This window comes from Eretmochelys imbricata, chromosome 1, assembly GCF_965152235.1.
Source record: "Eretmochelys imbricata isolate rEreImb1 chromosome 1, rEreImb1.hap1, whole genome shotgun sequence".
Classification (NCBI taxonomy): Eukaryota; Metazoa; Chordata; order Testudines; family Cheloniidae; genus Eretmochelys; species Eretmochelys imbricata.
Genome location: NC_135572.1, coordinates 149,851,171 through 149,869,778, shown reverse-complemented (window position 1 = coordinate 149,869,778; position 18,608 = coordinate 149,851,171). Strand labels below are relative to the sequence as shown.

General features: G+C 38.8%; 1 protein-coding gene across 1 annotated transcript in view; it reads left to right on the top strand.

Annotated features, from left to right (window-relative positions):
• The window catches only part of DMD (dystrophin), a 1,498,644-nt gene that overhangs the window by 428,797 nt on the left and 1,051,239 nt on the right, over positions 1 to 18,608 (top strand). Inside the window, exon 37 of the mRNA XM_077807212.1 lies at positions 11,942 to 12,136. Within this exon, the coding sequence (XP_077663338.1) occupies positions 11,942 to 12,136 (195 nt within the window). The remainder of the gene's footprint in view (positions 1 to 11,941; positions 12,137 to 18,608) is intronic.

The following is an 18,608-nucleotide window of genomic DNA, read 5'->3' as shown; positions in this document are numbered from 1 at the left end:
GGAAAGTAAGTTTTGTTGGACAGTTTTTAGATGGTATTAAAGATGGTAATTTTTTTTTGAGGTAGGGAGAAAAGAAGTTAGTTGGAGTTGGAGCTGGTTTTGCTGCTCGAAAAGTTTGATTTTGTTTTATAAAAGACAAAACAAGAGGAACACACAAAGAAGGGGAGAGAAAAGAAAGCAAAGAGAGAAAATGCAGCTTCTGTCTTTGGGGTTGACGTTTACTTGCAACCTTACTACTGTAAAAACAGGCCCAGCACATGTCTTGGTAGCTACTCTGAGGCTTGGCAAACTCCTACCAACATTGGGCTCGTTTTTAGGGCATTGTTTTTAGTTGCCTCTCTGGTCACAGGCTTACAGCAGTGTTGCAAAATATGCAGTTTTGGTCAGCTAAGCCAGCCTCTTGCTAGACAGAAAGAAAAAAGAAAAAGATAGGAAAGAGAAGAAATATGGTAGGAAATTAAATTACATGGGGGTCGTAGAGAGCAAAGAAAGAGAGAAAAAGTCTCACATCCAAGGTGGCAGTCACATTTTAGTAGGTGGAGGTGATGATGCCATCTGGATACCTTTCTTTTTGGCCTGGTCTGGTCAGAACATCTCTCAGGATTAGAATGGGGAGGGTGTGGGGTCCCAGAATATGGTAGGGATTGCAGCCCTTATGGTGAATGTATTTTTCATCTGAAGTTGTGTTTTTTATTAAAGGGACTCCAAAAGGAAGTAATGGATAGACTAATCCATCCTTTCATTATTTTATTTAGGCTTAGTATTGGACATATTTTGGTCTATTAATTTTTTGTTTTACACTGTTTTGTTTACCAGGAATGATCTTAACACCGTCCTTGAATCATATTAATAGACCTTTTTGTTTGGACTAATTCAGTCTTTCTGTCTCCTTTCATACCTTTACTCATTGACATTTTATTGTTATAGGTTATCACGACATTTTATGAACTTTCGCTCACTTCTTACAACTGAGCTCACAACAGAGGTACCTTTGTAGGCCTCATAGGGTAGGGGGTGCTGAAATGGAGTCAAAAGAGGCACTGCATTACCTGTGTCCCTGTTAAATCCTGAGATTTGAGGAATGCACCACTCTTCTCTCACCCCCCTCCCCACCAACTGGCCAATGGGCTCAGAGACCTCAAGGTGAGGGGAGGAGCTACCTTCTGTTTCTCAGCAAGTGTGTGTCTCCATCACTGCTGGGGCTGTCCCCCTTGGCCATTTGCCCCAGCAAGTTCCCCACCCGTTGAGGCAGGTGGGTGTGGTATATTCTCAAAAGCCTTTGTTTTATAGTGCAAAAGGTCGTTCGAGACAAATCAATTATGTCATCTCCAGATAAATAACAACCTTTTAAAACTCAATACCTGCTCCACAATTGTATCAAGTGAAAATTTTGGTGCTCAGATTTGCTGCCTTATTGCTTCAGTTCAGGATTCTCCTGCCATCCTCTTCCAGAGTGTAAGGGACTGATCCAATTTACGTCAGAGACAGAGCCACCCCAGGAGCCTTAGGTCAAGGGAACAAAATCCGATGCCTCTTCCCTCTCCTGCCACTCCTTGGGTTCTTTGCTAAGTCTGAGAATATACGTTTTCTGTATTTTCCTTTCTCACTAATTCATTACCAATATATTTGTATGTGAATAGATTTTTTTCCTCCTAATTAGTCTTCTTTTCCCTAATTTACTATGTCATAATGTGGCATCCTAATGATTTCTGTGATAAGGGTTTGTAATGTTCCAGACAGTGGATTGTGAAATGAAGCAAGAAGAGGAAGGTGCTTTCAGAGATGAAGATGGTTTAGTTACCTGAACTAGTAGAGGGAGAACAATTTCACATCCTGAGAGTGTCTGGACTCGTTTCTTGAAGTACTAGAGTCAGCTTTGGCATAATTCCAACAGTGAATGAGAGATGGATGGAAGCCAAACCCTGACATAGTTCTGTATGATGGACTCTGTAAATCCAGCACAGCAATGAATGAAAGGATTACTTGAAGGAGTAACAATGGCAAGAAAATGCAAGAGAGTAAAAAGGAATTTGGTAACATTTTTTTAAAATTGCTAGAATGAGGCAGTGGTTCTTTCAGAGCAAGACACTGAACATTAAAAATTGTGGCCAAATTGAGGTGATTTTATCTACCCTTGTTTTCGCTATACTGCGCTCTTCTTTTTCCCTGATAACTACTGGACTAACATATCTCAGCTTTCACAGATGAAGTTAGTATATTTGCATTATTTTTTGAAACAAGGCACATGTTTTCCTCCTTTGAACAGGTTGAATTTCATCATTAAGGCACTTAATGCACAATTGGACGTTGATCTGGTGCAGTGTAATGTAACATTAATGTTGGGGGCTAGGTCATTCAGTAGATAAGTGCATTTTCTTTTTACTTCTGAAGACTTGGTTTATGTCAAAGGCATTAATAAATTTTGATAGTCTCATTTGTGTGCCTTCCACGCCCAACACACAATTGGGCATGATTGGCTATCCAGAGATGATAATAAGTGGAATAGCGGGAATGTTGAAAGTCAGGATTAAGATTCAGCATCTTTTTGCCCTATTTCTGACTCTAGCTGGCTTTGTTGGACTGTTACCTGTATAGACACTGTTTTTTTCTTAAAGGAAAAGATTAATCTAACCTATATTTATCCTGTTGGTCCTTAGTAACTATAAAACCCACAGCATAGAATAACTCATCATCCGGTTCAATGTTGAAAATGAATCATCATAACTTTTGTCTGCATCCTTCTCTTTTGGACAATGATGAAGAAAAAATTGATGAAATTACAGGGAAGAAAAATATGATTTGATTTTTTTTGAGTGGAATAAATGTGTTCATCCTAATTCATTGCTTCGTGGAAAGCAGCTGACACAGGTACCTTTCAAATCCACACAGAGTGCTAATAGAATATGGCATGACCATCAGAATCTGCTGATAGGTGGCACAGAACTTGAACCTGAATGGATATGGCACATACACACATATGTGGAGAGAAACTCTACATTTCAATCAGGGTGTGAAAGTCACAGACAAGTCACCAGGAGGAAGCTCACACCCTTCTGTGCCTACTAGTACATTGCTTGGGTGGAGGCTGTTGAACAGTTAATAAATCAAATTCTGCATTTTTAATAATTCTCTTTACTGTTAATAATACCCCGAATATTTCTTTAAAAGGATACACATTTAAACGTATAGTTTTACTGTGACTAGCATAATTCATCTCATCTATATAGATAATTATAATGAAAATCATTAGTGAGCATGTAGCATCAGATAAAAAAGTAGAATTAATGAAGAAATAGAAGTAATATCAGTGCTTACTGATAGGACATTTGTTTTCTCGAGACGAAATTCATTCCCATTTTTCAGGGTTGGAATGAGTTTTAGGTGGTGCATTGACATTATGTTGCCTCTCTGTACATGGGGTGAATTTAATCTTAAGTGGTTATGTGACGAAAAGAATTAGATCCAACTTTGAAAAAGCCTCACTTCTTACATAAAATATTGGTGTAATTTGTATAAAGTATGCATCTTTCTTTCAGGGCATATACTGTTTTTATGTGATGGAGTTCTTCACAAGTGTCGTAGCTGTGCATAATGAATGAAAATAAAACAGCTACACTACATTTTCAAGATGTTAATTACATTTTATTTATTGTGTAAGCTTAGGGTGGTATTTTAATGCTGTCTAAGAGGAACACCACATCTTAAAGAAGGCCCTGATTCCTTTCTCAGGATATTACATCAGCGTAGCTATTTCATTGGATTCAGAGTAACAGCCGTGTTAGTCTAGCTGACAAAGGAGGTGCTGTTGTCATCATGAATAGGTCAGAATATGAACAAGAGGCTGCTCGGCAGCTCTCCCCACACCACTTTCTACAAGCCATTACCCTATGATCCCACTGAGAGTTACCAAAAGCAACTACAGCATTTGCGCAAGAAACTTCCTGAAAAAGCACAAGATCAAATCCACACAGACACACCCCTGGAACTTTGACCTGGGATATTCTATCTACTACCTAAGATCCATAAACCTGGAAATCCTGGGCGCCCCATCATCTCAGGCATTGGCACCCTGACAGCAGGATTGTCTGGATATGTAGACTCCCTCCTCAGGCCCTACGCTACCAGCACTCCCAGATACCTTTGAGACACCACTGACTTCCTGAGGAAACTACAATCCATCGGTGATCTTCCTAATAACACCATCCTGGCCACTATGGATGTAGAAGCCCTCTACACCAACAGTCCACACAAAGATGGACTACAAGCCATCAAGAACACTATCCCCCATAATGTCACGGCTAACCTGGTGGCTGAACTTTTGTGACTTTGTCCTTACCCATAACTATTTTACATTTGGGGACAATGTATACCTTCAGATCAGCGGCACTGCTATGGGTACCCGCATGGTCCCACAGTATGCCAACATTTTTATGGCTGATTTAGAACAACGCTTCCTCAGCTCTCGTCCCCTAACGCCCCTACTCTACTTGCGCTATATTGATGACATCTGCATCATCTGGACCCCTGGAAAAGAAGCCCTTGAGGAATTCCACCATGATTTCAACAATTTCCATCCCACCATCAGCCTCAGCCTGGTCCAGTCCACACAAGAGATCCACTTCCTGGACACTACAGTGCTAATAAACAATGGTCACATAAACACCACCCTATACTGGAAACCTACTTACCGCTATTCCTACCTACATGCCTCCAGCTTTCACCCTGACCACACCACACGATCCATCGTCTACAGCCAAGCTCTGCGATACAACCGCATTTGCTCCAACCCCTCAGACAGAGACAAACACCTACAAGATCTCTATCAAGCATTCTTACAACTACAGTACCCACCTGCGGAAGTGAAGAAACAGATTGATAGAGCCAGAAGAGTTCCCAGAAGTCACCTACTACAAGACAGGCCTAACAAAGAAAATAACAGAACGCCACTAGCCATCACCTTCAGCCCCCAACTAAAACCCCTCCAACGCATTATTAAGGATCTACAACCTATCCTGAAAGATGACCCAATACTCTCACAAATCTTGGGAGACAGGCCAGTCCTTGCCTACAGACAGCCCCCCAACCTGAAGCAAATACTGACCAACAACCACATACCACACAACAGAACCACTAACCCAGGAACCTATCCTTGCAACAAAGCCAGTTGCCAACTGTGCCCACATATCTATTCAGGGGACACCATCACAGGGCCTAAGAACATCAGCCACACTATCAGAGGCTCGTTCACCTGCACATCCACCAATGTGATATATGCCATCATGTGCCAGCAATGCTCCTCTGCCATGTACATTGGTCAAACTGGACAGACTCTACGTAAAAGAATAAATGGACACAAATCAGATGTCAAGAATTATAACATTCATAAACCAGTCGGAGAACACTTCAATCTCTCTGGTCACGCAATTACAGACATGAAGGTCGCTATCTTAAAACAAAAAAACTTCAAATCCAGACTCCAGTGAGAAACTGCTGAATTGGAATTCATTTGCAAATTGGATACTATTCATTTAGGCTTAAATAGAGACTGGGAGTGGCTAAGTCATTATGCAAGGTAGCCTATTTCTCCTTGTTTTTTCCTACCCCCACCTCCCCCAGACATTCTGGTTAAACTTGGATTTATGCTGGAAATGGCCCACCTTGATTATCATACACATTGTAAGGAGAGTGGTCAGTTTGGATGAGCTATTACCAGAGGAGAGTGAGTTTGTGTGTGTGGTTTTTGGAAAAGGGGGGGGGGGGGTGAGAAGACCTGGATTTGTGCTGGAAATGGCCCAACTTGATTATCATACGCATTGTAAGGAGAGTGATCACTTTAGATAAGCTATTACCAGCAGGAGAGTGGGGTGGGAGGAGGTATTGTTTCATGGTCTCTGTGTATATAATGTCTTCTGCAGTTTCCACAGTATGCATCCGATGAAGTGAGCTGTAGCTCACGAAAACTTATGGTCAAATAAATTGGTTAGTCTCTAAGGTGCCACAAGTACTCCTTTTCTTATTTCATTGGAGTTATTCCAGATTTACACTAGTTTAAGTGTAATGAGATTCAAGTGCTAAAATCTGAAAGCAAAGTGAATTTAGAAATTGTGTTAAAAATTAAAGACATTTTCTAAATTTCTAATCCTGCAGTGTGGGGATTTGAAATCTATCTACACCTTTTTATGGTGCCTTTTTATGCACTGATAGCCTACTCATGATTGGCCGAGGTCATTCAATCTCATGGTGACAAATTCCATATCCGCAGTATGATTTTGATGTGTTTTTGTAAATATTTACATGAAATATATATACATTTACAGAGAGTACATAATGACTATGCTGAAGATGTGGAAATTGTCTGCCTGAAGGTGCACTGACCTCACCGCTCATAGTTGGCATAGCAAGCAGTTAAGAGAACCTCTGTTGAGTGTAAACAAATTCTGTACATCCTTAAGTCTAGATGTCTCTGATGTTAATGGCAATAATGCATTCTCTTTACCTCCTTTTTTTTTTCTTTTTTTTTTGTGTGTGTCTCATGATATCTTCTTGGTAGGCACTGGTTAGTGAATCTCACATTTTTCGGAGGTTTGTTTCAGATGAGCATCCAAATTTTCAGACACTTATTTATCTAACCTTATCTGAAGCTTTGAGGCCGATGTCTTGTGACTGTCTGGAAGTTCCTGGCTCTCTTTACTGACCACCAGCATAAACCCAAACTATCCATATGAGATTATCCTTCCCTCCCTCCCGCCCCCCAGCTCTGCCTTCAGCTGCAGTTAAAGGGTTTTTCCCCATTGCTTTGTCCATTCATCAGATCATTTTCTGGAGGAAGTTAGGACTCTCCTCCCAACTCCTTTCCCCTCTATTCATTGGAATGCTACCATGAGCTGTTTCAGAACCCAGCATTGTCAAAAGCTTCCCTGCTTTGTATTCTGGTGCTTTAGTCCCCACAGTGCATTGTGTCTTCCAGAAGTATTAATTAAAAATTTTCAGAGCACAGCAGTGAGGATTCTACTAATGCCAGGCCCTCCACTGTAGATCAACCAAAAGTAAGAAGTGTGTTGTGGTTTGACAAGAGAGTGGAGACTGGTGGGTAGTGAATGACTACAATAGCAATGATTTTGAGTCTCTTCCTGTCATTTCAAGAACAGGGAAGAAGACTGGTGGGGTGAGGTGGATGGAATATCATCGTAGATTGACTTTTTTTAGGAAGCTTGAAAAAAAAAAATGTTCCAAAGAATTAGTAAAGCTTTTTAACGAATCAGCTCATCCAACAATCAGATTTATGCCTTCTGCTTTTTGTGGCTTCACTGTGCTGACACAATATAGGACAATTTACAATGATCTCCATTTAAAGGTCAACATGAACAAATAGTGGTAGTTGAGATGCTTCCCCCTATTTTAAATAAATAGGAAATAATTTGAGATATTACTGTTTGGTAACTATTAGAAAATGTTGACTTTTTAAGCCAAAACCAGTATTATTCCAGATTTTATTTTTTATTTTATTGATTCATTTATGTCTGCTGTGCTTACTAAGAGGTATTTCTATGGATGTTTTCTGTCCCCTTGGCATTGAAGGGGGAAGGAATAAATTTTCAAAACACCAGACACAGTATTCATTAGGTAATGCAGAAAACATGTCTATGGAAAGATACCTTTACTTATTTGGGGAAATCAGTATAACTGATGCAATAATAATATAAGGTGAGAAGGAATGAGTGCAATGTTAATCATTAACAAAAGCAAGTTGATTATCAAAAGATTAGAAAGGATTTGTACATATCAACGTAAAGAGGGATGTAATAATTGAAGCCAGAGTAAATTAAATACAAAGGGAAAGATTTATTGTAATTTCAATAAGAATGCATATGTTTTACATAGAGAAGGGGAAATGAAGCATCTGTGCTACTGGTTTCCCAGCATCTTTTATAAATAGTTGAATAGCTTTTGCATGTTTTAGTTTGAGCATTTTAAAATTAATTGTTTACTATATTTTGTCAGCTTGTCTGGTTGCAAAGGGGGGTTATATTTATTTAGAAACTTCCCTACAAGTTTAGTAAAGCCTTTATCTTCAGTTTCTTGTAAATTTTGTATCCTTATTGATTTTCTTGTTGCTAATGAAATACTTTGGCATTAACCAATTTCATAAATATTATTGCTGCCTTTATTCTTCTTTTAAATGGATGTGTAGTTTTGGTGCCTTGTTGTTACTTAAAGTTGACTGCTGGTCAACTTATCTCTCTGCCATTCAAACCATTGAGGCTGCTGTATTATTCTTTCAATCGCTTCTTCTTGCGTCTTTCCCTCATAATTTATGTGATCTAGCTGTGTAACTCTGACCAGAAAAATATGGCTGCACACACAGCACTCTCCCCAGTAGAGCTACCCCAACATGCAAAAGGGAATGGAATGTCTACTCCGTCCTTTCCTGGTTTAAAATGCCTCTTGACCATTCCTTCCCCACACGCCTCAAAGCTAGCAGCCAAATTCTGTCTGGATCCGCATTATAGTGCTGGAGGTAAAAAAGACTCCTTGTGGCTTCTATCACCTCTGGCAAACTCACAAATTCGGAAGCGAAATTCAACCCAGAATCTCTTCAGTGTTTTATCCAAAGATAATAGATTTCCCCATCTTTTTTCTTTAAAAGGTCTCCAAAAGCAGATGAAAGAAGGTAGTTACACTTCTTTAAAACAATATTTAAAAAATATAGTCAAACTTGAGGGAAGAGATTTAACAGACCTCTGCTTAAAGGTTTATTTTTTTAACTGTCTTATTATTTAGCCCTGCTCATACAGAACAATGATATTAACACTGGCAGGCACAAGTTCCTTGTTTACAGTAAAGCTCCCCTGATTGCTACCACCTGTGAAGCTGCACCATGGTTATCCAGCAATGAGAAACTTTAAGCTCAGTGTACACAAGATCCTGAATGAGTGGGTGCATAATTTTCACTAACATTGATAGATGCTATATGTTATATGCACTTTGAGAGAAGAATAAACTACATAGACCATTCAGTGATTTAGGATAGTTGTTGAGACCGCTTCCTGCTGAGATCAACAGAAGTTTTGTCACTGACTTCAGATACTGCTTAATTTCACTTGGGCACAGTCTGACTAAGAGGCTTTACTGTTTATAGCAGTAGTGTTTTGGGGTTTTTTTTAAACATTTTGGCTAGTTCTGTAAATACAAGGTATCTGTGAGATGATCATGCATCAGAGTTCAGCATAATTTTTTATTTCAGGAGTTCAGGAGAACTGAGGGATTGTTTTAATATCCACTCACAAAACGTGGTTATTGGCCACTCTTGGGTGGCAAAACTACCAGGGGTTCTGCAGGTTATCACGAAGAAGTGCCAACCAAAACTTTATGCTATGCCACACCATTATATAGTCTATCTAGTTTCTTTTTATTCTACCCATCTCCTTAGTTTTTGTACTGCCGTATTATACCAAAGTTTTTGGGCCCCTGTAATGCTGCATAATCTGATTGTTTAAAATAAAATTGGCAATATTTTTTTTTATCTATGAGCCTATAAATCCATGCGCCCTTAAAGCCCAATCTTATATTATACTGAGCAATTCATTGTGTGTTGAGAGTCCTGGGCACGTTGTAAGATCAGACTCTTAATAACCAGGAGTACACATGTACTATCTTATGAGTCAAAGGAGAAAAATATAACTCTTGCATTTAAAATATCTCAAAAGTTAATCTAAAATAATAATATTTGTTTTACTCTAGCATAGTTATGGTCAGGAGTCGATTGTACTAAGTGCTATACAATCACAGACCAAAAAGTTTTGCTATACATGAAAATGTCACTGTCTTAATGTCTCAGGACCTTAAAGGACTGGAAGCAAGCACAGTGTCTCGCAGCAGAACCTGGAAACTCATTTCTAGTTGTACATTAAAAATGTCCCATTTCTAGCTCTGCAGGGTTACCTGTCCCTGCTATAGGCCATAATAGTCTTTTACACACCTCAGCGCAAAGTAAGTTTTTTGGGGGTGGGAGGTTATGGGAGAATTCAATATTTAGGAGGAAAGAAGGAAACACTTTTGTGGAAGTTTGATTTAAATTACTGACAACATTAGTGATGACACAACTGTTTGAAGCTGCACAGTGGTTTCAAATGTTAGAATAAGTCCTTAGAAGCTGGGTTAGTGAGCAGAGTGCAAGTGAACCTGTCAAATGTGCATGATAAATTCAAATTATCTTATGACTCTACAAATTATCTCATGGATATTATTTCCACGTATGTTTGTATCTGTGCATTTAAGAGGATAATTGTGGGACAGGATGAAGTATGAAACTTTCAACACCAGTTCAAGCAATGATGGAAGGTAGTTACCATTTAATGTGTGACATGATTGTGTGGTCTCACTCCCAAGTTCATAATGAACAGCTGTGGGCGTCTCAAAAACCCACCACTACAGCTGCCATCCTGGTACATATGCTTAGTGGAGGCATGTAGACTCAGACCTGACTCATCCCTATACATGGTCCTCACAATTAAAGGATGATACACCTTGGAAAGGCTTGTACTTATATTTGCCATCCTGTGGTTAAATAAATATTTTAGTCTCTCCAAGACTGTTAAACCAGTGCTTTCCATAAATACTGAGCACCTGCTCTAAAACCGACTTAAGTCAATGGAAAGACAAGGACATTTAAACAACTTGGTGTTGATGCAACAGTCTCCAACAGCTATTTGGAAAAACTCTTTGGAAAGACTGTAACAAAAGTATGATGTTGCTGCATTTCTCTTGAGAACACAGATGGATTTCTGTAGGATTTATATTTTGAGAAGAAATTCTGACACCTATGACCATCAAGTCACAAAAATCATGAATGCCTTTTATCGTGAAACTTTCCAGAAAGGTGACCAATGAAATCAGAATTAATAAATAAATAAGCCTTGGTAGGCACATTTCCCTCTGCCTTAAACCCTCAGCCCGTCTCACCTCACTTCTTGTCTGATTTCATGTTCACTGCAAACATCTGATTACTTTAGTTAGGATGTTCTAAAGAATCTAAATCTGTCATCGCTCGAACCCATCACTGGATGTCAGTTTGGCTCCGTATGGTATAAACCAATTTTTTTTTCCTCCTAGCAATAAAATACTTGTACCCTCACCCCTTTCACTACAGTTGGAATGGGCATGTATTGCATTGGCAGGTTTTTAGATAATATCCATTCAGATGAGAAGAACACCTGTGTGGCCTTAAGAAGAGTATTGCTGGGATTTCTTTAGGCATGTGAAAGGGTTAATGGAAGTTTTGATCAAGACATTTCAAGTATCTAGTTGTTCCTAGTTTTAAAGAAAGAGATTTTTATTATAGTATTTTATGAACAGAGCTGAACTAGCTTTGCATCTACACATTGCCAGGAAATGGGCCTTTTTTTTCTTTAATATGTAAAAGATAATGTTACACAACTGAGTTTAATAGAAAGCTTGAAGTGATTTAATTTTTGTCTATGCATGCACATAACGGGTATATGAAAGACATACACTTTAGTAGTTCAGATAAATGAAAATGCAAGCTGTAGTACTAGAATCAGAATAGTATTAGAATCATTGTATAGTGTTTAATTACCAGTCCACATTTACTAGATGAAAGAGAGGAGAGGTTTCTGCGGGAAACTATGGGGAAACGTTAGGAATTGCTGATTCAAACAGACAAGCGAGGAGGCATTGTACATAAACTCAAATAATTTTTATCCTGATGATTGGACAGCCTACACTTTATAGAATTATGCTATTTTAATAATACTAATATGTTTCAAATCTCTTTCTGTTTAATCCCATCTCCTTTAGATGTTGTACAGGTGGAATTTATTTTTAATTGCCTCTGGGTTGTGAACTGGAAATTGCATTAAATTATAACTTTGTTTAAATGTTAAGAGACTAAAGGAAGCATTCTGTTATATATCTATACTAGCAAACTGTTTATGAAGAAACAACAGATGTGGTGACTGAAGGTATGACTGTGGAAACCACATATGTGCCTTCTGCATACCTGGCAGAGATCCTTCGACTCCTGCAAGCCTTGTCTGAAGTGGAAGACCTCCTTAACTCTCCTGATCTGCAGGGCAGGGACTGTGAGGATCTCTTCAAACAAGAAGAGTGTCTGACGGTAAGATGCAAGTCTCCTAATAGGAATATACACATCTTAATTTATAAAATATGGGGACACTGCAAAGTCACTTGTTTTATCTGGCCTTTGAAGAGAGAGGTAGGGAGATTGAGGTATAGGCTACCTGTGTGTGTGTGTGTGATAGATTATATACACACATGAAACAACTAAAACTAAAAGCCTAATAGAATGTGGGTGGGTTTTTTACATTATATTTCATGGCAGATCTCAGAGGCTTATTATATTAGAGGGCTATGTCAGTTGTGTAATTAGATTCATTGGGTAGAAAATATTGTCAATCAAATACTAAATTCTAGGCAAGAAAAAAAATACTTTGCAGGAGAAATTATGAAACCTGGAAAGTCACTGGGCCTGATTTTCCATCACTTACACTAATGTAAATCATGTGTAGTTCCCTTGAATTTGGTGGAGTTACTCCAAGGTAATTGGTGTAAGAAGAGAGTCAGATCAGTATCATAAACTGAACTAGATGAATGATTTGTCAGTTTTTATGTAATAATACTTGTGTCAGAAGGAGCTTTTTTATCACTAAAAATAAGTGCTATATATGATGGTAGCACTTTCAAGTTGTAAAAGAGAATGAACAAAAGACCATATTTTTATCTTTGCATTTAGCATTTTCTGAATAATTCCTTTAGACCATAAATGGTTAGTTACATGCTCCTTCCACAGGTAGATAAATAGAAAATTGTAAATTTGTTAGCCTAGGAAATTGGGATGTTCTCAGCCTATTAGCAATTATATTATACCTATATGATAACACATGAATAAAGTAGTGGTGAAAGAGAGAGACAGGATTATTTCTTGTTCAGCAGATCTACATTTCAATAGTCTTGAAAAAGCAGTAGGATATTTCTTAACCCACTTGTAGTTCAGTTTCAACAGATTCAAGTGCTTCTAGGTACTGTACACTGACTTTCCCTAATCAATTTCTGAAGCAGACAACATGCCAAAGTTATTGTCATTCTTTATTTTAAGCAATTGCCCTTGTTAGAATGGTTTGTATATATGCAAAAATGTCATAAAACATGTAAATTAGTGCTAATGAGCTACCACTTGGTCCTTGTTTATACAGTTTCTGTGTTAATGACTAGCTTGGTTGGAGGAGCAGTGACCCAGCAAGAAGCTTATTGGCAGTTGAGTAGCTCCCTATTAGTGCTCCTTAATGCCTTACACTTGTGCTGTCTTGGTCTGATTTACATCCATCACTAATCACTTGCTCATCCACACATATTTGATATTATTATAGCTGACACCAACTTTAATGATATGATTGCAGTGGTTACAAGTAAGTATTGCCAGAGGTTTAATTTAACTGAGCTATTAAATTGTCAAGAGATGCAGTTGTGGGCACAGTTCCATCTTTCTCACAAATAAATCTCTTACAACAGTCAAATGGATCTTGCACATTCATGGGCTTTTGGAAGGGGTATAGGGTTGGGTGTGTTTTTTTTCCTCTGAGTCTCTTTAATGAATATTTATTTCCTAGTAAAAGCATTCATCATTGTCATTACCTCTCAGTAAAAATAGAAAAGTAGTGCATAAATTGTACAGCTGCTGGTTGGGGAAGGTTTGAAATTAAATTGTGGTTGATTTTTTATCCCTGACAGATTTGCATGAAGCAAATTCCAGGATAGTAGTGGAAATCTCTGTGTTTTTAAAACTAATTTTGTGATTTTCTTCTTAAGTCAAATAATTATTTGCTATTTTAATTAAAACTTCAAAAGAAAAACAAACTTGTGCACAAGAACCTTGCAATGATAACTGCTTTGAATAATTTTCACAACAATCATTATGTATGGGAACATCTAAATGTGGGATTTCTTTAGCTGTTATGGACAATCAAAACTACTAATACATTGGAAACATCAAGAACCATGGCAAAAAAGTTGTTTTAATCATTGACTTGGCTGATAATTCTCACATTGGCTATTTATAACAGAGAGTGAATGGAAAATGTGAAAATGTTTCTGTAATTGCAATACAAGTATTGTGCTAATGTTTAACCTATCTTAAATTTATAAAGACTGTATGCATTTATTTGGTAGTTTTTCGGATACTGACTTGCAGGAATCTTTTCTTCATTCCCAGGTTTACTAAATGGAAGGATCTGATGGTCAGGGCACTTAAATTAAATCTCATGAAGGAAATAGTCACAAAATTTGCATGACCTCAAGTGGATTACTCACACTTTCAGGCATGTGAACCTATGTCTTCTGTGTTTTGTACTCCATCAAACCCACTGTTATTGTTTTAACAAATTAAAACATGACAGTTCTTTCAAAAGAACTCCCATTGAATAGAGTGGGTACATTTCATACACTGAAGGATTAGGTTAGTGAGAGACTTTCATAATAGGACAAATAAAAGAGAATTACAAAAAATTTTGGTTTCTCTTGCTGCTAATTCTAATGAATGGTCATAGTTATATTTGGTTACAGGCTTTCTCCGTCATAAGACAGCTTCCTGCAGTTTAATTCTAATCCTGTGTTTATGATCTCTTATTCTTCCCATATGGAACTAATTGTGATGCCATAAATTCACCGTTATAATTTCACTGCAGGATCAGATAGGGAGAGAAAGTGGACTGTGTGAGGGAGAAAGCACAAAAAAATCTCAGCTAATTACTAACAGTGGCAATGGAAACCCTAAACACTGCCTGAAAGGTTAAATGAGTTTATGATTTTTTATACTATACTAACACTTTCATCACTATGGAAGTCTGCCTGAATTGTAAAAAAGAGGGATTTAAAAAATCTGGTGTATAAAAGACTAAATAAACATCTGTCTTACATTTCATTACATTCATTGTGATTAGGGTGCCTAGGATATAATAGGAGACTATGGCCTAAGATGGGGGTGGATTTCTGTTTCATTTAGACCATTGATTTTCAAACTGTGGGGGATGCCCTTCGAGGGGCATGGGATGAGGTTATTGGAGGAGTGTGGTGGGGTATGGGACTGCAGCCAGCTGGATGTTTGGTGGGGGGAAGGCCAGAAGAAGGGGGAGAAGGCTTAGGGAGTCCCCAGTGGTTGTGGTTTGGGGGATGGGAGTGCAGTCCTCCCGCCCTGCCCCAGAAGCCTCTTCTCTCCTCCCTCACCACTGGGAGCTCCCTGTACCCTCTCCCCTCTGCTGCCCTGCCCTGGCCCAGACACCCAACTGTCGGCAACCCTGCATATTTTAAATTTTCCACAACCTGGGAGACCAAGAGACTCTGGGTTGGGAGGAAGTAGAAAGAGGAACCCTGATTGCTCTGATCTGCACTGTGATGCCATGGGCTCCTCTGGGGATGGAGCTAGCTGGGTCTTGCCAACGCCCCTGGTATGAATCACCCACTCCTTTTGGTGATTCACTTTGTGTCCTGGATGTGCAGGAGGTTTTTTTGCAGGGGGAGGGGGAGAGCATTGGGGACTGTTATGTGACTCCCATGAAGAAGGGTTGTGGAGCAAAAAAAAAGTTGGGGAACCTCTGATTTAGAAATAGAAATATATTGGTTAGTGGAAAAGTTTTGTTTTTTTTTTTATAAAAAGTACTTGATAGCACTGTGAATGAAAACTAATCTTTAGCAAATGTGAATTAACATTTTCCCAGTAACAGAAATGAATGATCCCTTTTTGTAATGTACAACATTAAATGGTATGTCTATTCTGTGTTTTATATCCATGTCTATAAAAGTGTATCATTTAAGCTGAATTCCTTTCATAGTATGCCACTTCAGTACTCAATCGTATTTCAACTTTGAAATCAAAATGTTCGTGTTTTAAGGCTACTCAGCATGTACAGTTAAATTGTATACAATTTCTTTGTTTCTTTCACTGTCTTGCATTTAGTAGGAACATATTTTATATTAAGACTTGAGTCTGCAAACATTTATGGATACATTTTTTCAGTAACTGTTATCACTGAAATCAATGATTATTACCATAATAAAATAGCTCACATGCATCAGTATTTGCAGAATTGGGTCCATAATATCTTAAAATATCCTTACCTAATATAATATTTCCCGTCAGCCTTGTAAATTTATTTCACCCTTTTTTAAATCCAGGACTCTTTTCTGCTCTACTTTATGTATAATCTCCCTTCTCTTCTCCATTTTATGCATGATAATTCTTGTCCCTTCATATATCCCCATTTTATACATACATCCAACAGCTTTCTTTATGTCATCCTTCTACAGTAAGTCATTTCAGTCTACACCAAATGCACTATAATTACTCTGCACCTACCATTCTCACAGCCAGACTACTTTTCGTAATCCTCTCTAAATCTCCTTTATTAAAAAATTATCCATATTAAATATTATATTTCAGTTCCAGTACAAATTTTAAAACTGTCATTAAGTTGTGGATTTTTTCCCTGCCATTCATGAGTGCTACAATCTGTACTGTTGCCAATTTTGATGTCAGTATAAAAACTGTGAGATATAATTTCAGATTTAGTATTCATGTAAGGACAGTGCATCATCCTACATATATTTTGGTTGCCAAAAAATTATTTGCATTTTGTAAATGAAATTCACATCTGGATCATATCAAGTGATCCCAGGCAACAAATACAGGAATCAGGAAATACAACTTAATGAAGAAACACTGAACATGAAGTTTAAAATGGTTTTCTGCTGTAGTTCAGCAAAACCTAATTAACTACAACTTGGAAGTCAGACTGATTGAGTACACTTCCCAACTTGATCTATCAGTAATGTGATGTTTGGTGCACGAATGGCCAAAGAATTGGATTTGTCCTGTGTGTTGTCCTCAGCTGCCAGATAAAGACAAATTCTAGATAGTGAAAATGAACTGGAGTATGAGTCTCTAGTGTTCTGATTTCTCTTTTTCAAGGGCAATGAGATGGATCCACTCCCCAAAGGCTGCTGTCACTTCAGCTGCTAATGGGTTTCTCTAATCCTTTATTCTTAGAAATGAAAGTTGTGTGCACTTTTGTTAACAAGGTTACAAAATCTCCCAAGGCCCTCTTGATATCTAAAACAACTTGAAGCGATTTTTTCATCTTGAAAAATGGAAGGGGTATATGTGTGTTTATACACTCACTTTCTCTCTCTTTCTTGAATCATTGGATGGGATCCAGCTGTGAATTTCATGAACAAAAAGGCAAATTTAATGTGTGTGTGTATATATATATATGCATCTATGTTCTAAATAACAGGAGATAAAATCTGGTGTATTGCTATGGGTTGTATACCCCACACTGGTAGAAAAAGAATCAGGAGAGCAATTAGTGCACCTGGTTGCACCTGCAGGTTGGCCCTGGCCCAGATTAAGATTAGGGCCATCTGGGGGCAGAATTAAGGACAAGTCACATCTGAGAGGAGCAGGGTGACTGTGATGGGTTCCCCCAGGGTGCCACCTGGAATTGGGGTATCACTGAGCCCCCTGACCCACGAGCCTGGGCTCCCTCTCACACTGTACTGCTGTGACAAGCTGCAAAGCCCTCCAGCCTGCACTTTCATCTTCATACATACAGGTAGAGACACACCCAGCTGCATTTATATGCAGGCTCTTTGACCAGCCTTTACACAGGAAGGGTACAGAGCTAAGGCAACTCCCAGCTCCTCAGGTACGCACCCCCTCTGAAGTATAATCCCAAAATTATACTGTCTTTTGCTGCACAGGGAACTGTACAGCATAAACTCATAAAATTTACCCCCCCCCCAATGTGGAGAGGAATATGCAACAACCTTTGCCCCTGAGTTATGATTCTTCTTCAAGTGATTGTTCATGTCCATTCAACTTACGTGTGTGTGCTTGCTACATGCACCAGTGCCAGAAGTTTTTCCCTTAGTAGTATTGTAGGAGACCTGCTCTGGCACCCCCTGGAGTGGCGTGCTTATGCTTTAGCACATAGGGTAACACTGGCTCCCTCAGTTCCTTCTTGCCACCAGTGATGGTGCATGGAACTGGTCCTGCTTCAGCTAGAGTTGTTGCTTTTCGTTCGTTCAAATTCATTTACCTCTTGCAAATATTACTGTATATAGTTTCCCTCTAGTTTAGTTCAACATATTTGTTAAGTTCGAGACTTAGTAGGTCTCTAAAGGGACTTTGCCTCGGGATGGTGCATGCCCCTGTCCCCAGGCTTTAAACCCTGCGATCACTGTAAAAGGCCCATGCCCATTAGCCATCCACATAATAGTTGTTTAGGGTGCTTGGGCAAAGGTCACATTAAGTGGTAAGTGCAAAATCTGCAAGTCCTTCAAGCCCAGGAGGAAGAAGGAGTGTGAAATTAATTTGAAGACACTCCTGATGGAGTCTGTCCTTACCCCGATGCCAGAGCAACACTCCGATTCGGCGCCGAGCATCATGACCTCGGTGCGCAGCACCACACTGGTACCATCTATGAGCTGGCACCAATCTCTTTCCATGACTCCAGACAAAAAGTCTAGAAAGATGGGGTGAGGAAGGTCTCCAGCTTCCTGTGAGGGAAAAGACAATT